We start from the raw sequence: 18,519 nt of genomic DNA on the forward strand, positions 1-18,519 counted from the left end.
GAGTGCTGTGGGCGATTCCTCATTGAGGCAAACAATAAAGGACCAGTTTACCTAAGGCCAGCTCAAGATTTGTAGCACTAAGAATACAACTCCTCTAACCCCCATTTTCACTCTTTCTCTCATCAATTGTGCCTGGATTCATCATTTATGGAATGCCACATAACCACTTAAAAATTATGATTTTCATTGTGGTTTTTTAAAATATTTTAGTTTCTAGAATTAATTTTATTTCAAATATTTTTTAGTGAAAAAAGACACAACATGGTAGTTTTAGGTAGGTATGCTACATGTAACAAGAGCAATTCCGCTTTTCAAAAACAATACCTCCAGTGGCTGTCACCATCATTAGCCAAATAAAAGTAGTGGGAAGTAGGAGTCATTGACTGATCCTGCTACTTATGGGCGTGTGCCTCAACCCAAAGAATGAAGGTAAGATTAATAGTAGATGGACTCATCAAAATTATCTGTTGCAGCCTTGAAAAAGCAAGGACTAATGAAAATTAAAGTGACAGCAACGAACAAATAATTTCAACCCTCAAAGAATTCAATTATGTTTGGGAATCGGAAGTGTCTCCTAAGATTCACGGTACTGGTACTCTTAATGAAGTCCTTCTTACTTTAGGTTCCTCCACAGCAACGATAATTTATCTGAAAGGATGACAAAAATGGTGCAGAGGTTTAACCTGCTAAGCAGAAACGTGTGAATTTGTTTTCCAGGTCAAATTATACTACAAAGGTTTTGCAGACAGCCCTCCTAAACTCTGAGAAGGTTGGCTGGAAAACAGTGAAGCTGATGCCCATATCATAATGTCTTTGAAAATAAAGTCCTATCCAGTATGATTTTTTATTGACTAAATCCACTGTAGCAGAGATAATAGTGGTCCATTTGTATTTAATTAATGTTTAATTATAAAGAGCAATGAGCTACTTTGAGGCAATAGCTTTCTTTTTTGAATTCTGGATCACTATTTACAATCCACAATACAGCATTTGGTTAATGGTAACAAATAAAGGCAGCGATATCGCCCATCCAACACTTAGTATAGACATCTGCTACAGTACTTTGCTAATCTTAGGAAAAGAAATGCAAACATGGTGAGAAATGAAGATTTTTCGAGCAGTCAGACACTGAAGACCAAAATTAAATGCATTTCTTTTGTATGCAAGCCAGTACTCCGATGATCAGATCTAGACACCATACGCAGCATACAATGGCACAATGATGCAATCCAGCACATTGCATGGTCACCTGTAACCTCAAGATTTGAAAAGTCACAGCTATTGCACAAAGCTTGATTTATGTAGGACGTTGAAGCTATTTAGGCACACAAAGCACGTCAATGACATACGGATAAGACAATTATGGCTCTGCTTCGCAAACAATTTTGCTGGACAGAAAACGCAACAATTGTAAGCAAAACTATGTCACACACAGAGACCTTATCACAGCATGGACGACACACCGGAAGGCCAATATGCTGGTAGCCACATGTAATCTTACCCTTATTTGTGGCCGCCTGTAAACCTGTTAAAATACATAGGGGCATCATAAGGAACATGTACAAATTATTCAATATTTTACCATAGTTACTACAGCAGTCCCCTTAGAAGTGCCTTCAATTAAACAAATTACCAATAATAAAGCCTTTGAATGAGTGTCTTGGTTTCAAATGACTTCAATGTTGATGATGAAAATATTTAGAGAGCGGTGTCTGAAACGTTGTTGCTCTGACCCAACATTTGATTAGGAATCTCATCTATAATTGTTATAATTGATTCATCTGGTCACACAATCCAACCTCATAACAGCCCCCTTCAACTTACAATTAAGTACAATGGAATACTGATCTACAGGTTGGGGGAACCCTGATCAAAAGTGTTCAGTAAGCTCCTGTTTTGTGATCAGCCATACTGAGAACAATTACATCTACAGCTAATATTTACAGGGGTTTTAAGTACCATGGGCTACAATTACATATGAGTCAAAATACTTATAATTTTCATCAAAACTGAGGAAATAGCTCTGGAGTGCGCCTTGGAAAGTGAATAACAAGGAGACCATTTTCATTTAAATAAATACTGTCACCGAGTAGCATGTCATCTAGAGATGAACTGTCACCAAAAGTATAGCCTCATTCAGATTGCAGTCTCCATGTTGGCAATACTAGTCTGTTGCTTCCCAAGAAAACAAATGGAAAGAACATCTTGACAGTTGGGCGTATGTTCTTTGGGAAGCCCCTCGTCTGAGGTGTCATAATCCGAAGTGATGTCGCAGGCAGAAGCCTGGAATGCGGACGTTAGCAGGCCTGTCACTAAGTTTTCTTAACACTCATTTTTCTCAGTCTGTTTCAGAGCAGAAATGCAGGTGCCTTTGAAGACTCTGACAACAGCAGTTTGCAGAGAGGTAAAGATTGTACTTAGGAGATTCCTATTTTAGCCAGCATACGAACTAACATGCCATCTCCTCATTTGACCTAGAAAGACACATGAATGCCTGTTTTTTATTCACAATAAATGTGGTTCCATTTCAAACTGAAATATTTTCACAAACTGCAGTGTCTTTAAGATCACATGTTCAGAATCACATGGGTCTATATCAGGAGGTAAACATTAAGTGCGGAGTGCCGCACTGTAACAATGAAAGGAACTGGAACACCTCATGCGCTCCACAGAAATGTGGTAGAACAGGGAGAAGGTGTGTCACGACGACTAGAGCTGCCAACTTTGGAACTGAGGACCTGGGTTCGAGTCATAGTGTCAGCTCACCATCACTTAATCCTGCCATGCATACAAAAAAATAATCTGTTCTTGTGTAATGTAGCTGTACTTATGTAAAGTCTCCAATACCTTTCGGGGGAGTTGGGGGTACTTAGCAAACAAGTAATTAAATAAACACACAGGGCAGGCACAGTCAGTAAACAGAAACCAAAGAAGGATGGGAGCCAGGCAGCTGAGAGAAAGCAGCAAAAGAGGGCGCAGAGAGAGGAAGAGCAAATGTGACCAAGATAACAGGCTGATTTACAGCCTTGTTTATAGCAAAGCTTAGCTGAGAGCAAGAATGCTCTGCAAATGAAAAGGGAAGCTTCACCACACTGGAGCAGGAAACAAAGAAAAAAAAAAGTCCCCAAAAGCACACATGAACACGACAAAGTGGAATTATACAGTAGGTGGTCCCTGCTCCCAAAGAGAAAAATGAGGGACAAATAGGCATGACTGACCACTAGCAAGTCAGGATTATTAAATGACACAGACATGAACAAATTGAATGGCAGTACAAGTATATTTAAAAGTATACAAGAGGCTGTACGCTTCTGCTCAACCAAATAAATGAATACATAAACCACTCCAACCACTGACAAACTAAAATAATTAAACCATTCTCGGGAAGGCTCACTTCTGCAACACCAACTGATCAATCTTCATTAAAAAGAAATATACATAATCACTAGTTTACAAAACAAAAGAAAAAAAAAGTCAATGGAACACTGTTGTGGGCATGAAACATTTTACAATATTATTAAGGCCTATACAGACACAAAATTAATACTTATGGAAACTATGCGTGAGCTTGAAGATTATTTACAGGGAATTCAAAGATTTGATTGACTTTAAGTGTGTGATGAGACATCAATATAAATTGCCAGCTCCACTGCCTCCCACTGGTTTGCTGGTTTCGTCTATGCAGTGACAGAACTCTGGCCACCTCTGCTAGCAAAGAACCACTATCACCATCTTACTGACAGCCGTTAGCAGGGCCTCAAGTGTGGGAAACCAGATGAAGGGGGAGAAAGTGGCAGGATGTCCGGAAGTTTTTGGTAGGGTGGAGGAAAGTGAAATAACTGTGTAATTTATGTTCACCTCAGAAGAATGTGACTAGCTGATGGGGCTTTGTCAGTTAGCCTTTAGTAAACTTAACTAAACTAACTACTTAACTAAACCTTTAACAGGCAAGAAATGCAGGAGTGTTCTGGTCAGAGCTCTTTGCTGGGGTGAAAACTGGTTCAGGTGGACTTGACAATAAAGGTCTCCAGCTTTGTGAAGCACACCTGGTTACCACTCCTGCTAGTGGATTCTGAGAATCAAAACTGTGGCTAAGTCCAAAGATAAAGCCACACCCTCCAAGATTTTGTGAGTCACAAAATGTAAAAACCTGCCCTTTTTCTAAAAATGAAACACTTTTTTTCCAAAACGCCCCACAATTTTGTATGGTTGAGCCTATGAGTCCATGTGCAAGCGCATGCATCTCGCTTGCAAGACTCTGTTGTGTACTGTAGAGTTTGGAGCCCGCTTGTCCCTTACCATTTGTAGACTTGCATGGCACTATTCTTTTTTTTTTGTTTTTCTTTTTTTTACAGTCTCATAATTCGTCACTGCTCCCCAAGCATCAATTCCGTTCCTCTGTGTGAAGCAGGAACCAAGCACTGATTAATTCAACTTAATCAGTGCCCATCTGCTGCTCACAACGTGACTGAGGTGCTATTTTGTTCTTTTTAACATCTAGTGTCCTGCAAACGGAAGGCTTATGACTGCTAAAAATGTGTCCAGCAGGACAAACAAAATTGTAAAGTTTTTTTTTTTTAAGTTTCTTTTTTATTTTGCCAAGTTGTTTTTTGTTACTTTGCTCTCATGTTTACTTTTGTTTTTGCTCGTGGGCACTGTTCTCAAAAGATGACCATTATCTTGTTCTAAATATTGCAAAGCGACACTGTTTCTTTATTATGTGTAATTTCTGAAATGATGCTTTAACACATAACAGTGCAGTACACCCCAATCCACCCCATTCCAATCTGCCCCACTACAATCCGTACCAATCCACCTCACCTCATGCCACACCAATCCACCCTGCTCCAATCCAATCCAAGCCACCCCAATCCTTCCAACCTGCCCCAGTATAATCTTCCCAACTCCAATGTGCCCCATTACAATCCAAAACAATCTGCACCACTCCAAAACAATCTGCCCTGCTGCAGTCCAAAACAATCTGCTCCACTCTAATCTACCCTACTCCAATCCAAAACAATATGCCCCACTCTAATCTGTCCCACTGCTATCTAAATCAATCTGCCCTACTCTAGACCAAAACAATTTGCCCCACTCTAGTCTGCCCCACTTCTGTCCAAAACAACCTGCCCCATTCCAACCCATTTTCATCTGCCCCACTCTAACCTGCCCAGTCCAATCCCAAACAGCCCACTCCAATCCAAAACAATCAGTTTCACTCCAACCAAACCACCTCACCCCAATCCAATTCACCCACTCCATCTCAATTCCCTCACTCCAATCCACCACAATACACCCCACGCCAATCAAATCCACCCCAATCCAGCCCGGTCCAATCTATCCCCCTCCAATCCAATACACCTCACCCCAATCCTAACTAATCCAATCCAATCAACCCCACCCCAATCCACTTCAGTCCAATCCACCCCACTCCAGTTCATTTCACCCCACCCATCCCACCCCAGTCCAATCCAATCCATCAGAACCCAATCCAATCCACTCATTCCAATCCACCCCACACCAATCCAACCCAATCCACCCACTCTAATCCACCCCACTTCAATCAAGTCCACTGCTACCCAATCCACTTCACTGCAATCCACCCACACTACCCCAAACCATCTCACTCCAATAGAATCCACTGTAATTGACCCCACTTCAGTCCAATTAAGTCGACATTAATCCACCCTACTCAAGTCCAATCCACCCCACCACCCCACTCCAAACCACTTTAATCTACCCCACTCCAATGAAGTCCATCCCTCTCTGATCAATCCACCACACTCCAATCCAAACCGCCACACTCCAATCCAATCCACTCCAATCCAATCCATCCCACCCCAATCCAATCCACCCCACTCCAAAACAGCCCACTCCAATCCACTCCATCCCACCACATTGCAATCCAATTCATCCACCCCATTTCAGTTCACTCCACTCAATCTCACTACAATCCACCCCACTGACTCAAATCCACCACACTCTAATCCAATCCACCCCACTCTATCCTAATCCAATCCACCCCACTCCAATCTAAACTAATCCACCCCAATCCGATCCACCCGATCCCTCCCTATCAGTCCAATCTAAAGCACCCCACTCACACCCACCCCAATCCTACTCACCCCATTTCAACCCACCCCACACCAATCCACCCCACTTTACCCCAACCCAATACCCCCTCTACTCCAATCCAATCCACCCCACTGCCTCAATCCACTCCAACCCACTCCACCCTATTCCATCCCACTCCACAACACTCTCTGCCACTGAAACACCGAACTCTACGAGACTCTACTCCTCCTACTCCACTCTACGACACTCCGACAAATTCATCCTAAGAAACTCTACTCCCCCACTCCACTCTGACCCTCCACACCACTTTTAGCCATGCTGAACAACACATACACTGGTGTAGAACAAGGCTAAACATGCTGGCAAAGGCAATACCTCTTGTATAGGTGAGACCTACTGGCTTTGCCAATGTTTGTTCTATAACACCTTTACACCTCATGTAGTGATTTCTGCACTGATGCTGTGCCATAAGGTGTGAGCTGCAGGTGGCAGAGGTGTTTACTCTTCCTCTTCTCACAGCCTGTTGATCAAAGTTAACCATAATGAAAGCTTGATCTGAGGACTGCTCTGCAACTCATTACAGAGGCACTCTGCAAGTGAATCACATTCTGTGCAATCAGCAGATTCAAAGGAAAGGATCAAAGTGACCCTTTTCCAACAGGATACTGTAGCATGGATTTCAGTTAGTAAATATTAACAAATGAAAGTGCCTCAAAAATGCCACACAAAAAAATACAACTGTGTGCAGCGAAGTTCAAATTGTTGCATATTTTGTTAATTCATGCCACACTTTATTGGGAGGGGTCTGTAAAATCTTTGACCGTGGTGAGGTTGCAAATCAAACCCAGCAGTAAAGCAACCTAGGCTACTATAAAATCTAGCCATGTCCCACTCAGAGCTTTTAGCAGCAGACTCAACCGTTTCAGGGGGAACTCAGCGTCGATGTACAGGATTTTGAGGGAGCCTCGCTGGCTTTGGCTTTGGACACTGTCCAATGGAAAGACTCTGAACTTCCAAACGCTAAGTCCAAAAGTAAAATCTTTGACCAGTGTGGTGCACTTTGATTACCTAACCTCTGCTCTAGTGACGTCTGACTGAAATCATGCTTAGGTCTGTCAGTCATGAACTGAACATCAATGTTGGTCATTTTTCTAGGCGCTTTAAGATTTAAAAATTAAGAACTCAGTACCCCTTTTGCCATTTTAATCATTTTCAGGGCTTTTTGCTCATTACATTTTTCTTTATTGCCTTATGAATTTTATTGTGTTGTTTCCTTGACTATACAATTGTTGGTACTCCTTAAACTTAACCTTCTTTTTTCTGGGAAAATGCTTGTTGTCTGTGCCACAGACTGAGCAGAGGCCCTCTAAAAACTATTTTGTATGCTAACTGGGTGTGTTGGTTAAATAATAAGTGTACCCCATTTAACATTAATATCCCAGTTGCTGACAGCAACTTGCTGGTAATCATTAAAACAATAACTAAATTAAGTAGTAGTTAAGTGCAATAACTACAAAAGATACCGAAGCATTAAAGTTGCTACCACCAAATAAAGATTAATCTGCAGAACTCAGGTCTTTCATGGGCTATCATACATCAAGCAAACAGTCACTTTGCCAGTTGTACGCATGCAAATATGTATTACTATCATAAATCAAATTATTTTAAAATGCAACATCTGGCAAAATCAGTAAGAATGCTTTGAAAGCTCATGGGAACCCCAAAAAGAAATAATGCCAGAAGAAAAATATCTTAATGATAACTTCAGGAATTTGAACCTCCGAACAAGGTCTGGAGTAGCTAGAATTGAAAATCCAACTAGAAATAGTATTTGACAATCAAATCTCTCTGAACAGCCAGATCAGCTTGGTCACCTCCTCATCTTTCCACACACTCAAATTACTCAGAACAACCTTCACATGGCTCCCTTTCAACTCACAAAGGTCCATCACACAAGCCCTGCTCACGAGCAAGCAGCACTACAGGAATGCACTCTACATCAGAATCACCACAAGAGACTTCAGGACATCCAAAAGGCTGCAGCCAGACTCATGCTCAAACACTTACCTGCACTCATCTCTCCACGCATCTCAAAGACCTCCACTGGCTCCCAGTTCACAAATGCACATTCTTCAAGCTCCTCACGCAGGCTTAAAAAGTCCTACCCGATCCAGGCCCTGCATATATGAACAGCCACATTGGCTTCCAGACACCGACCAGAAAACTCCGGGCAACAAGCTCCTGCTCGCCCATGTTCCCACATCCATAGAGCTACTGAAGAGCTTTCTTGTGCTTGGCTACCAAAGCCTGGAATGATCTCCCCCTGCATTTCGCAGCAGCCAGATCAATCCTACCATTTTGTAAAAACCTCAAAACTTAGCTATTCCAGTAGGCACTGGCAGGGAGGCACACTCCTTCCCTGGTGCCAGGATACTCTCCTGGGTGACATAAATAGACGTAACATAACATACCGTGTGACACTGTAAACTACTAAGGAGCTCAACAAACCCCAGCTTGGCCATCTTGACATGATGCATTCCTTAACCTTTCACATGATTTTGTTGTCCTAATGTCAGTATCATAAGAGCAACTCTGGCAGTTGTGGAACAAGCTAAGGTGTGCCACACCACAGAACTATTGCAACAAGCACCACATGTGTCCCTACTACTCTGAAGTCAGTTTAATCAGAGAGGTTTACTGCTTCCCCACAAATAAAGCTCTCATGAGCTATCTTTCACATCACTATAAAGCATGTCAGGGAACGCCTATTCTTTCACTTCAGAGGCTACAATGAGATATGTCATGTCACTCCTAGTGACAGCTGACTTGAAATATGCTTTGGGATTCCCTGAGGGACTTACAGTCACTGAAGACATTATCCTCCGCACAGTAAAAAAGATCATGTGTTTAAATGGTGGTACAACTGAACTTCTCAGACTTTTTTTAGACTCTGTTATTCTTGCACTGCGATCAAACACCAAGGTTCAAGAGAGCTCTCTATTAAAACACTATCCCACAAAGATCAAAACACTGAGGCAGGAACACACCCACTCTCACTTTGCATAGAAGACAAGCCACTTTGCGGACAGCATTACTGCACAAATAGGAATGCAGAGACGGACAGCCATGTCACGGAGATCTTACAACCTCAGAGAAGGGCCAGAAAAATATACAAATTGCCACTAGACCAACAGGGTGACTAACGTAATAAAGGTACTGGATCCAGAATGGTTTCACCTTCAACTTGTTCACTTAAATCAGGATTATAAGATATGTTTTAAGACGAGAGGTTATCATTTTCCAAAATTATTGCAGTAAGCTGGGGGTGGCGGCTCAGTGAACCAATACCTCTCGTGCACCAATCTCTGATTGAATGTTTTACTTTTGTGGTTGATAAAATGAGCACCATTCAGATGCATAAAAATAAACTGTCAATAGAGCCAAGAGACCCACCCAGTAAATGTGTATATTACACAATATGCTTATCAAGTCAGCTAAATGAGGGTGCCTGGGGGAGTGACTGACTGTTCTCCAACTCCCTTGCCCATTCCGATGCAGGACTTACACATTACTGATTCTGCCTCAGTCCCGACAAACTTTTAGAAGTGATCTCGACATGCAACTGATGAATCCAGCACTACTAATCTTTCAGTCACCTTTGACTGCATTGAAACCATCTCTACCACCAAATACATCATTTGTATGGCCCCAACCCTAGAGGGCTTTCAATGTGGCCCTAGCATGTGACCGATTATGCCTCAGTCCTGCAAACACCGTTTTGGTAAAGCTGACGTGAGAGACTCTGTCGCAAGTTTATTCACCTTTCACAGAGGAGGGTGGCATGTGACTGCTGTGCGGTCAAGCTGTCCCCATGTCATACGTGGCACATTCAGATGGTCCGGGCTTTTAGCAAGCTCCACTCTGCTTTCTGGAGATTTTCCAAAAAGGGAGTTCTGCAAGATTCTTTAAGTTATAATTTTCTGAAACAGTTCCAATGTCCAAGAAACTTGTGCACTTTGTCAGGGCCGCTGCAAAGCTAACCCGTTTGTTGTCTATCAACACCCCCTTTACTGTTTGGATGTTAGTTGGAGAGCACTGGTTGTTGGCTGGCACACAATGGATACTGTGTGCAGGGAAACATCAACAGCTACGCGGTCAATGCAACGCTATGCATTGACCACTCTGCCATTACCACGCATGTGCGTTTACTACGCATGCCTAGAGAGCAATCCGGGCAGAACAGGAAGGAGTAGCGACCAGAGGAGAGAGAGGTAAGTGGGGCAGAGTTGGGTGTGAAGGGTATGGGGCAGTTTTAAGGACGGAGTCAAGGGATCAGAGTACTTTTTAAGACACGGTAGGGAAGGTTTTAGGGGTCGGGTAGTTGTTAGGACAGGATAAGTTTTAGGGTTGGGGGGTGGGGTCTGGGTAGTTTTTAAGACTGTAAGGGGTAGTTCTTGGTACAGGGCAGGGTAGGTTTTAGGGTGGGGAGGAGTAGGTTTTAGGACAGGGTAGGTTTTAGGGTGTAGTGCGGGGTCCGGGTAGCTCTTAGGACAGGACGGGGTAGGTTTGAGGACAAGACGGGTAGCTTTTAGGGTTTAGGGGGAAGGCAGGGGGCGGGTACTTTTTAGGACAGGGTGGGTGGGGTAAGTTTTAGGGTTCAGGGTGGGTTCGTTTTTAGGACAGGGTAGGTTTTAGGGTTTAGAGTGGGGGTTAGGGTAGTTTTTAGGACAGGGCTGTTTAGGTTTTAGGACAGGCCAGGGTAGCTTTTAGGGGTATAGGGTGGGAGAGGGATAGCTTTTAGGACAGAGCAGGGAAGGTGTTTAGGACTTAAGGTGGGGGATTGGGGTAGTTTTTAAGAGAGGGTGAGGTAGTTTGTAGGACAGGGTAGGTTTTAGGGTGGGAGGGTCAGAGTAGTTTTTAGTACAGGGCTGGGTAGGTTTTAGGGCAGGGGTCAGGGTTGTTTTTAGGACAGGGCGGGGTAGGGTTTAGGGCAAAGGAGGGGGGTCAGGGTAGTTTATGGGACAGAGTGGGGTAGGTTTTAAGGTTGAGGGTGGGAATGGTGGGTGGGGTCATTTTTGGGACAGGGTGGATTCGTTTTTAGGACAGGCTAAGTTTTAGGGCGGGGGTCAGGGTAGTTTTTACGACAGAATTGCGTAAGTTTTAGGACAGGTCAGGGTAGCTTTTAGGGTGGGGGTGAGGTAGTTTTTAGGGCAGGGTAGATTTTCGGATTTAAGGCGGGGATCAGGGTAGTTTTCAGAGAGGGTGGGTAGTTTTTAGGACAGGGTGGGTTTTAAGGTTTAGGGTGGAAGTCGGGTGGTCGGGTAGTTTTTAGGACAGGGTGGGGTAGGTTTTAGGACAGGGCAAAGTAGGGTTTAGGGTGGGGTAGTTTATAGGACAGGGTAGGTTGTAGGGCATGGTAGGTTTTAGGACTGGGGTCAGGGTCGTTTTTAGGACAGCACAGGGTAGGTTTCAGGACAGGGCGGGGTAGGTTTTATTTTTAGGGCGACAGCAGGGGTCAGGGTAGTTTATAGGACAGAGCAGGGTAGGTTTTAGGGTTCAGGGTGGGGTCGTTTTTGGGACAGAGTCGATTAGTTTTTAGGACAGGGTAGGGTTTAGGGTGGGGAGTCGTGGTAGTTTTTAGGTCAGGGCTGGGTAAGTTTTAGGCCAGGGAAACTTTTAGGGTGGGGCCGGGGTTGGGGTAGTTTTTAGGGCTGGCTGGGAAGGTTTTAGGACAGGACAGGGTAGGTTTTAGGACAGGTTTCAGGGTTTAGGGCGGGGGTCAGGGTAGGTTTTATGGTTTAGGGCGGGGGTCGGTTAGGTTTTAGAACAGGGAGGAGTAGGTTTTAGTGTCCTAAAACCTAGGGCAGGGTAGCTTTTAGGGTTTAGGGTCAGGCGAGAAGGTCGGGCTAGTTTTTAGGACCAGGTAGGTTTTAGAGTGGGGGGGGGTCAGGGTAGTTTTTAGGACAGGTTGGAGTAGGTTTTAGGTTTCAGGGCGGGGGTCGGGGTAATGTTTAGGACAGGGCGGGGTAGGTTTCAGAGCAGAGGTCGGGTAGTTTTTAGGACAGGGTAGGTTTTATGGTTTAGGGCAGGGAGTCGGGTTAGTTTTTAGGACAGGGAGGGGTACTTGACTCCCTGCAATCCTTCATGCCTAATGACAATGACCCTGCAATAAACGGAGGGGTGGCAGGCGACATTTAAAAATTATATTTGTATTTGAAGAGGGGGAAGTTTCACTTGAGAAAAAAAAGACGTTTCTCCACTATCTAGGTCTTGGAGGATTGAACATTTATAACACCAAGAAAGGAAGGTCATGAGGTGTATTTTCGCATACCATGGAGGATTTAAATAACTAATGTGCACCTACTGTATGTGTAGGGATTGAAAGCAACAACCCTTTTTCATCAGAAACAAGAATCTAATTGAAAATCATGACTTTGCATTTTTTTTTTTTAAACAAAAAAACAACTATTACCTGTAGATTTTGAAATTTCAATGGCAAGGTCAGACCAGTTTATTATGCATTGTAGGAGCTCTAATATACAAGATGGATTATGGGTTATGGAGAATTTGAACTAAAGAAAGTGACAGCAAGAGTTAAAAAAGCAGAAAGTACGGGTAGATGCGCTACAGCTGTTCTAAACAGTAACAGTGAAAGTAAAGTTGCAGTAGGAAAGTTATACAGGAATAAAGAGGAAAGTGATTTAGCAAAAAAACAACAAGAACCAGTTGTAGGAAGGTTTACAGGGTGCAGCAAAACAGGAGAAACTAGCAACTTGAAAGGTACATGCTACAGATGGGGAAGCCTTTGAGCACGTAGCTTCTAATAAGACGTGTCCTGCTGTCGATCAGCAGTTTGCTAGGTGTGGTATTACTGGCCCCTTCTTCAGTGTGTGGAGGGGAAGGAAGAGCAATAGGGTACACTGTATCCTAGGAAATTTGCATCAACAAAGGGCAGAGGATCCTCAATCAGAGAATGATGATGCTGAAGTCTTGAGTGTAACAAACGCTTTCTAAGTCAAGAAAGTAGGAAGAAAACTAATTGTGAAGTCTCTATACGAGGGATAAACATGAACATTGTTGCAGATTCAGCTTCACCTGATACAAAAGCAATAAGAATGTAAGGAAGTATTTGTTGTGAATTAATTAGTGAAGAGCTTGAAAGTACAGACATAAGACAGGTGATTTCACCAGAGAAACTAAAATATATGTTTGGCTACAAGTAACACAATTTTAAATTTAAAGCAAGAGTAGCAGAATGAAAACTGTATGTGGGGGAAAAAAGTGGCATCAACTTTAGGATGGTGAGACTAGGGAGAATAAAAAATGGCATTTGTTTCCAAAAAACATGATGTACTTTGATAGTTACGATGAGAGTAAATAAAAAGCTGAAATATTGCGCAGTTTTGATTAATGTTTTTAGAAATTCTAAAGCCCACAGGGTTAAGTTAGGCCATGAAGTTAGTTCAGCAGGAATTAAACCTAAAAAAAGAATTTCTAAAGCTACAGAAGAAGCTCCAGTTCCTAAAGTAAGGATGAGGTACGAGCATTTCCAGGGTTAGCAGAATATTACTCAAACTTCATAAGGAATTTTTCAGAAAGAGAATATTCCATCAGACTACTGTTGAAACAGGGATGCAAGCTTGATTCTATGGCAGCCAATTAAAAACAGTAAAACATATAAACAGTCATTTAAAAGCAGTAAAACATGTAAACATACACTACATATCCCATTAGGCTTTGAACCACGCCTCTATCATAGTCCATCAATATGGAAGTAATCTACAAAGCAGTGAAGCACCATCCTGATTGCCTCTTTCTTAACTGCTCTGCAGTCAAGGTAAGTGCTTCTCTGTTTTGTATGTTACGCTAAAATGGATATGATTATTGTATTGATCACATGATTATTGTTTATTTTGGTGAAGCTTTTCTCGCTTCTAACAGCTCTTGTTTTTCAGTGGTCACGAGCGCTATCTGTGATGTACTCTCCCAGTGACCAACTTCAGTCTGTCATGTCTTTCTCCAGGTGCGCTTTGCACCTCTCATCCCCATTTCCCTCTTCCAAGTGTTTTTTTTTTAAATATATGCAATATTTGCATATGCCTTTAAAATATTTGAAGTAGCTCACAGGAATCTAAATTCCGTTCCACTGCGCGTGAAGTTGGCAACGCATTTTTCTTTTGCGTTCAGCAACTTAAGAGAATCTTCAAGTTGGTGCCATCTCATGCGGGCTGAAACAACAGAGAGAAGCACAGGCATTTAAAAAAAAAAGGTTTTGGGGCAAGTGAGCTTGATGAATATTTCCCCTCTACATCCTGTTTTAGGATAATTTTTGGAACACTTCATCCTTTTCTGAACTGGGCTTTCTTCCAGCAAATGCTTCCACAGACGTCCGGTACTTGAGAGTACCCCAGGGCAGTAAAATTATAAAGAATATTGCTATTGCGTCTTTTTTCTTCCTCTGGCTTTCACTTTTCTGACCCTTGCTTCTCTCTGAGGACCTAAAAAGAGAGCCTTCACGTCTTATAACCATGTCTGATTATGAGCCCTTGGACCAGGACCAGGGCCTAGAGGCCTATGGGCCTAAAGAGGGCAAAGATTATTTCTATGATTATGGTTTTGTCGAGGTAAGTGACCAATCTGTCCAATGCTTCATTGACAAGGCCATTTCGTCAGCCCTACAAGCCCATATCAAAAAGACCCGAAGAACTTTCTGGGCATGCTGAGACTCCCTCTCCTTCCTCACAGATAACCCAACCCCCAGCCTCTGCCCGATCCTTCTTGGCCACATTCTGAAGCCTACAATAAACTGTCCAAAGGTGTGTTAGATGAACACAGGTACAGTACTAAGTCAACCCTTCCTATGTCTCCATCCTACCAGTCCAAATCCTCTAAGCATTCCAAGAAACACAAATGTTCCTCCTCCTGTCACAGTTCCACCCCGTCCACTCCATTCACGTTTGAACAGCAGACACCATTCACCCCAGGTCCTTTGACTGGACTCCACCTCTTGCAGAAGCAGATTGAATGCAGCAACATCTGTGCAAAACTTTCAAGAAAGAAGTCTGAGCCACACTCCGGACGGAGTGCCCTAGATCTGATCTTCCTCATAAAACTGCCCAAACCCCAGACATTGACAATACCATACTCAGTTTCCTAAAGAAATTCTCTAGAAATCCCAAAAAAGAGATGGACGGAGCTCTCCGACCTTGTCAAGATAAACTGTTGGATGTGTCGGGCCCTCTGGCAAAACGTTTGGAGTTAGCCCTCAATTCTCAAGACACAGGTGCTCCCATCAATTCTGAAGTATTAAAAGGGTGGACACAGAGGGGGTTATTACAACTTTGGAGGAGGTGTTAATCCGTCCCAAAAGTGACGGTAAAGTGACGGATATACCACCAGCCGTATTACAAGTCCATTATTTCCTATGGAACTCGTAATACGGCTGGTGGTATATCCGTCACTTTACCGTCACTTTTGGGACGGATTAACACCTCCTCCAAAGTTTTAATAACCCCCAGAGTGATTTGTCTTCTGGGCAACACAAACTATGCCTTTGCATCGGAAAGACGTAAATCTGTATTGCTCAGGCTTGATCCCCAGTTGGTGGAATTAGCCACTGCAGAACCAGGTCCTCTAGCAGAAGGGCAGCTGTTTGGAGACAGATTAGTCAAAGACATCGGCAAGTTTGTAAATACGTTTGCCCCTCTCAATAACAAACAAGTCTCTCTAAAGAAAGTCTTCAACACTCTTTTTGGCCGGGGTGACAGAGGACGTCCAACCGGCTGCTTCAACCAACAAGGTCCTCAAAGAGGTTTTGTCTGCAGACGCCGAGGTTATTGGCAAGACCCCATCCAAGCAGGCTTCTTCTCCTCCAGGTCCAGAGGCTTCAGAGGACGATATAATAAAGGTGTCAACAGAGGCAATCAAGCCTCCAACAACCAATGAGCAGGTAATGATAGCTCCTCTTATGTCAAATCTTCCTTTGGGTGGCAGGTTAAGACATTTTGTATACAATTAGACCAAGATTATGAAAGATTTTTGGGTGTTGGAAACAGTTCAAGCCTATCATATAGAACTGTTGTTAGCACCAATGCAAGCATCCTCCCCCCTCCTTTTTTCCCTAACTAGATATGACTTTTATAGACTCAGAGATTCAAAAACGTTTGACAAAGCAAGCTATTGCACCAAGTTTTCCATATTCAAGAGGCTTCTGCAGCAATGTTTTTCTGGTCCAGAGAAAAGGTGGAGATCAGAGATTGGTCCTCAATCTCGGAGTGTTCAATCCCTGGGTGATTTATCGACATTTCAAAATGGAAGGTATTCACCTTTTTCGAGATCCGCTTCAAGAGAAAGACAGGATGTCTGGATCACAAACACGTCTACCGCTCAGTGCCTGTTTTCACTCCACACAGGCGTTATCTCCAGTTCCAGTGGCAAGGCCAGTGGTATGGATAGCTATTAAGGGCACAAAAGTGAGGGTCAGGTAAGATGTTGTGACAATGTAAGTTTGATATGATATGTGATCTTGGATGATGTCTTTTCTATTGCACCCACCCTTGTGATATTTTCAGGCTTTACGTTTTGAATTCAGATCTTCCATTTTAATTTTATGCTCCAATCAGAAGCAAGGCTGACGTGTCCTGGGTCTATGGTTTTCCTGAGATGTCCATTCTCTTCTGGAACTTGTTGGATTCTTCATTAAAGGTTCCTGGTTCTGTGACCTGTTCCTGTAATGGACTCAAATTGTCTAATTAAACTGTTCTTAAAGCAAAAAAGGCAATCAAGATGGTGCTTCGTGATTTGCAGGTTACATCCATATACTATTGGTGGACTATAATAGAAGTGTGGCTCACAGGGCCTCATGGAATATGTAGTGAATGTTTATATGTTTTACTGTTTTTGATTGACTGCTGTTTTTTTCATCCTCAACATAAAGAAAGCATAATGCTCGCCTCCATGCCCTTAATAGAATCTAAAATTATTGTCACAAATGCTAGAAAATGGTCCATTGGTCTTCAGAATGCCATTAAGTATTTAAAGGGGTAAAGACTGTTGTTTGCAACGCACCACCTCTGAATGGGTTTAACTGCACTTTTGAAAATGTTTTATTCGCAATCATGTGGTGCAAGGGGTTTGGGAACAGTATTTTCTCAGCTTGACAAATGAGACAAGGAAGTAATGATAGCATCTGCTTCCCATACCTTAACTCTTGTTGAAGAGAAACATTCTTCATCAAAAAGGATACCTCAGGTTATGTGAGGGGATTAGAAAACTTCCGAAAGTTTACATGGGGCTGCCCATGATGTTGAGGTGAGATCACAAGCCCTTAACAAAGGTGCTTACTGCAAAGGGATTGTATGGAGAAGCAGAATGAAAGGAGGAACTGAAAAGGATTAAGCACTTACTGAAAGTGATTTACTATTGTAAGTGTGGTTGGCCTAAGAAGAAGGAATTGGAGACTAATTTGAAGGGGTTTTGGGAGATAAGAAAGAAACTGTAAATACAGAATAATTGGTGATGAGAGGTGAATGAATTATTCCACCAGATTCCTTGTGAAACAAGATTGTAGACTATTGTCATGAGGGACATGAAAGGCAATAGTGAAACTAAGCACAGAATCTGAGAGTTTTACTGGTAGCTAGGCAGTGATATAGATGGGGAAATGAAGGCCTGCAATTGTGCGGAGTGAATCAATTCTGAAAAGTCACAAACTCACTTCAGATATCCTTTACACTCAATTAAAGCCCCTTGTATGCCTTGGCAAAACCTAGATACTGAAGTAATCGGTCCCATTCAGGAGGAAGATGGTAATGTGAAATATCTGTTAGCCATGGTAGACTAATCCTGAAAGAGGGCAGAAGTAGCCATGGTGTACAAGGTAAATCCATGTGCGGAATTAAAGTTCTTGGATGGTGTTGCAAGGAGAAGGCAATTTGTAATTAGTGATAATTGTAGTCAGTTCACTTCAGAAAACTTTAGGAATTATTTAACTAGACATGGTGCTAACCATAATTTAACTATGCATGACTTGGGCTTATAGAATCACACTGCATGAGAGTACTTATTACAGCCAATTTGTTTTGATGAATAGAATATCCCTAAAGAAAGTAACCTCATTTGGATGACGGAATCAAGAGTACTGAAGTGGTCAACTAGCGAAGTTAGGAGAAAGATAACCCATGCACAGGCTGTGTACAAGGACAATTACGACAAATCTTATGGAGTTAAAGACTGGTTTCTTAAGGAAGGGAGAGAGCAGGTTTTCATCACCTTTGAGGGGGGAGAAGCTACTGGGTACTGCTGTATGTTTGAGTGATGGTAGAGAGCGCTAGGCTTCCAGATTGTTTAAATGTAAATTTGGTGGTGATATGGACGTTTTGAATTCTGGAATGGAAGCATTAGCTCTGAGAGAGGCTTAAGAAAGGTTTACCAGGACAGTAGTTG

At 42.7% G+C, this 18,519-nt stretch overlaps 1 protein-coding gene across 3 annotated transcripts in view; it reads right to left on the reverse strand.

Annotated features, from left to right (window-relative positions):
* Positions 1 to 18,519, reverse strand: part of MTMR1 (myotubularin related protein 1) — a 403,694-nt gene that overhangs the window by 320,576 nt on the left and 64,599 nt on the right. Inside the window, exon 3 of one of the 3 annotated variants that reach the window (XM_069212403.1) lies at positions 1,502 to 1,525. The exons of the other annotated variants lie outside the window; for them this stretch is intronic. Coding sequence (XP_069068504.1) covers positions 1,502 to 1,525 — 24 coding nt within the window. The remainder of the gene's footprint in view (positions 1 to 1,501; positions 1,526 to 18,519) is intronic. 3 annotated transcript variants of the gene reach the window in all.

The sequence above is a fragment of the Pleurodeles waltl genome, chromosome 2_1 (genome assembly GCF_031143425.1).
Source record: "Pleurodeles waltl isolate 20211129_DDA chromosome 2_1, aPleWal1.hap1.20221129, whole genome shotgun sequence".
Taxonomy (NCBI): domain Eukaryota; kingdom Metazoa; phylum Chordata; class Amphibia; order Caudata; family Salamandridae; genus Pleurodeles; species Pleurodeles waltl.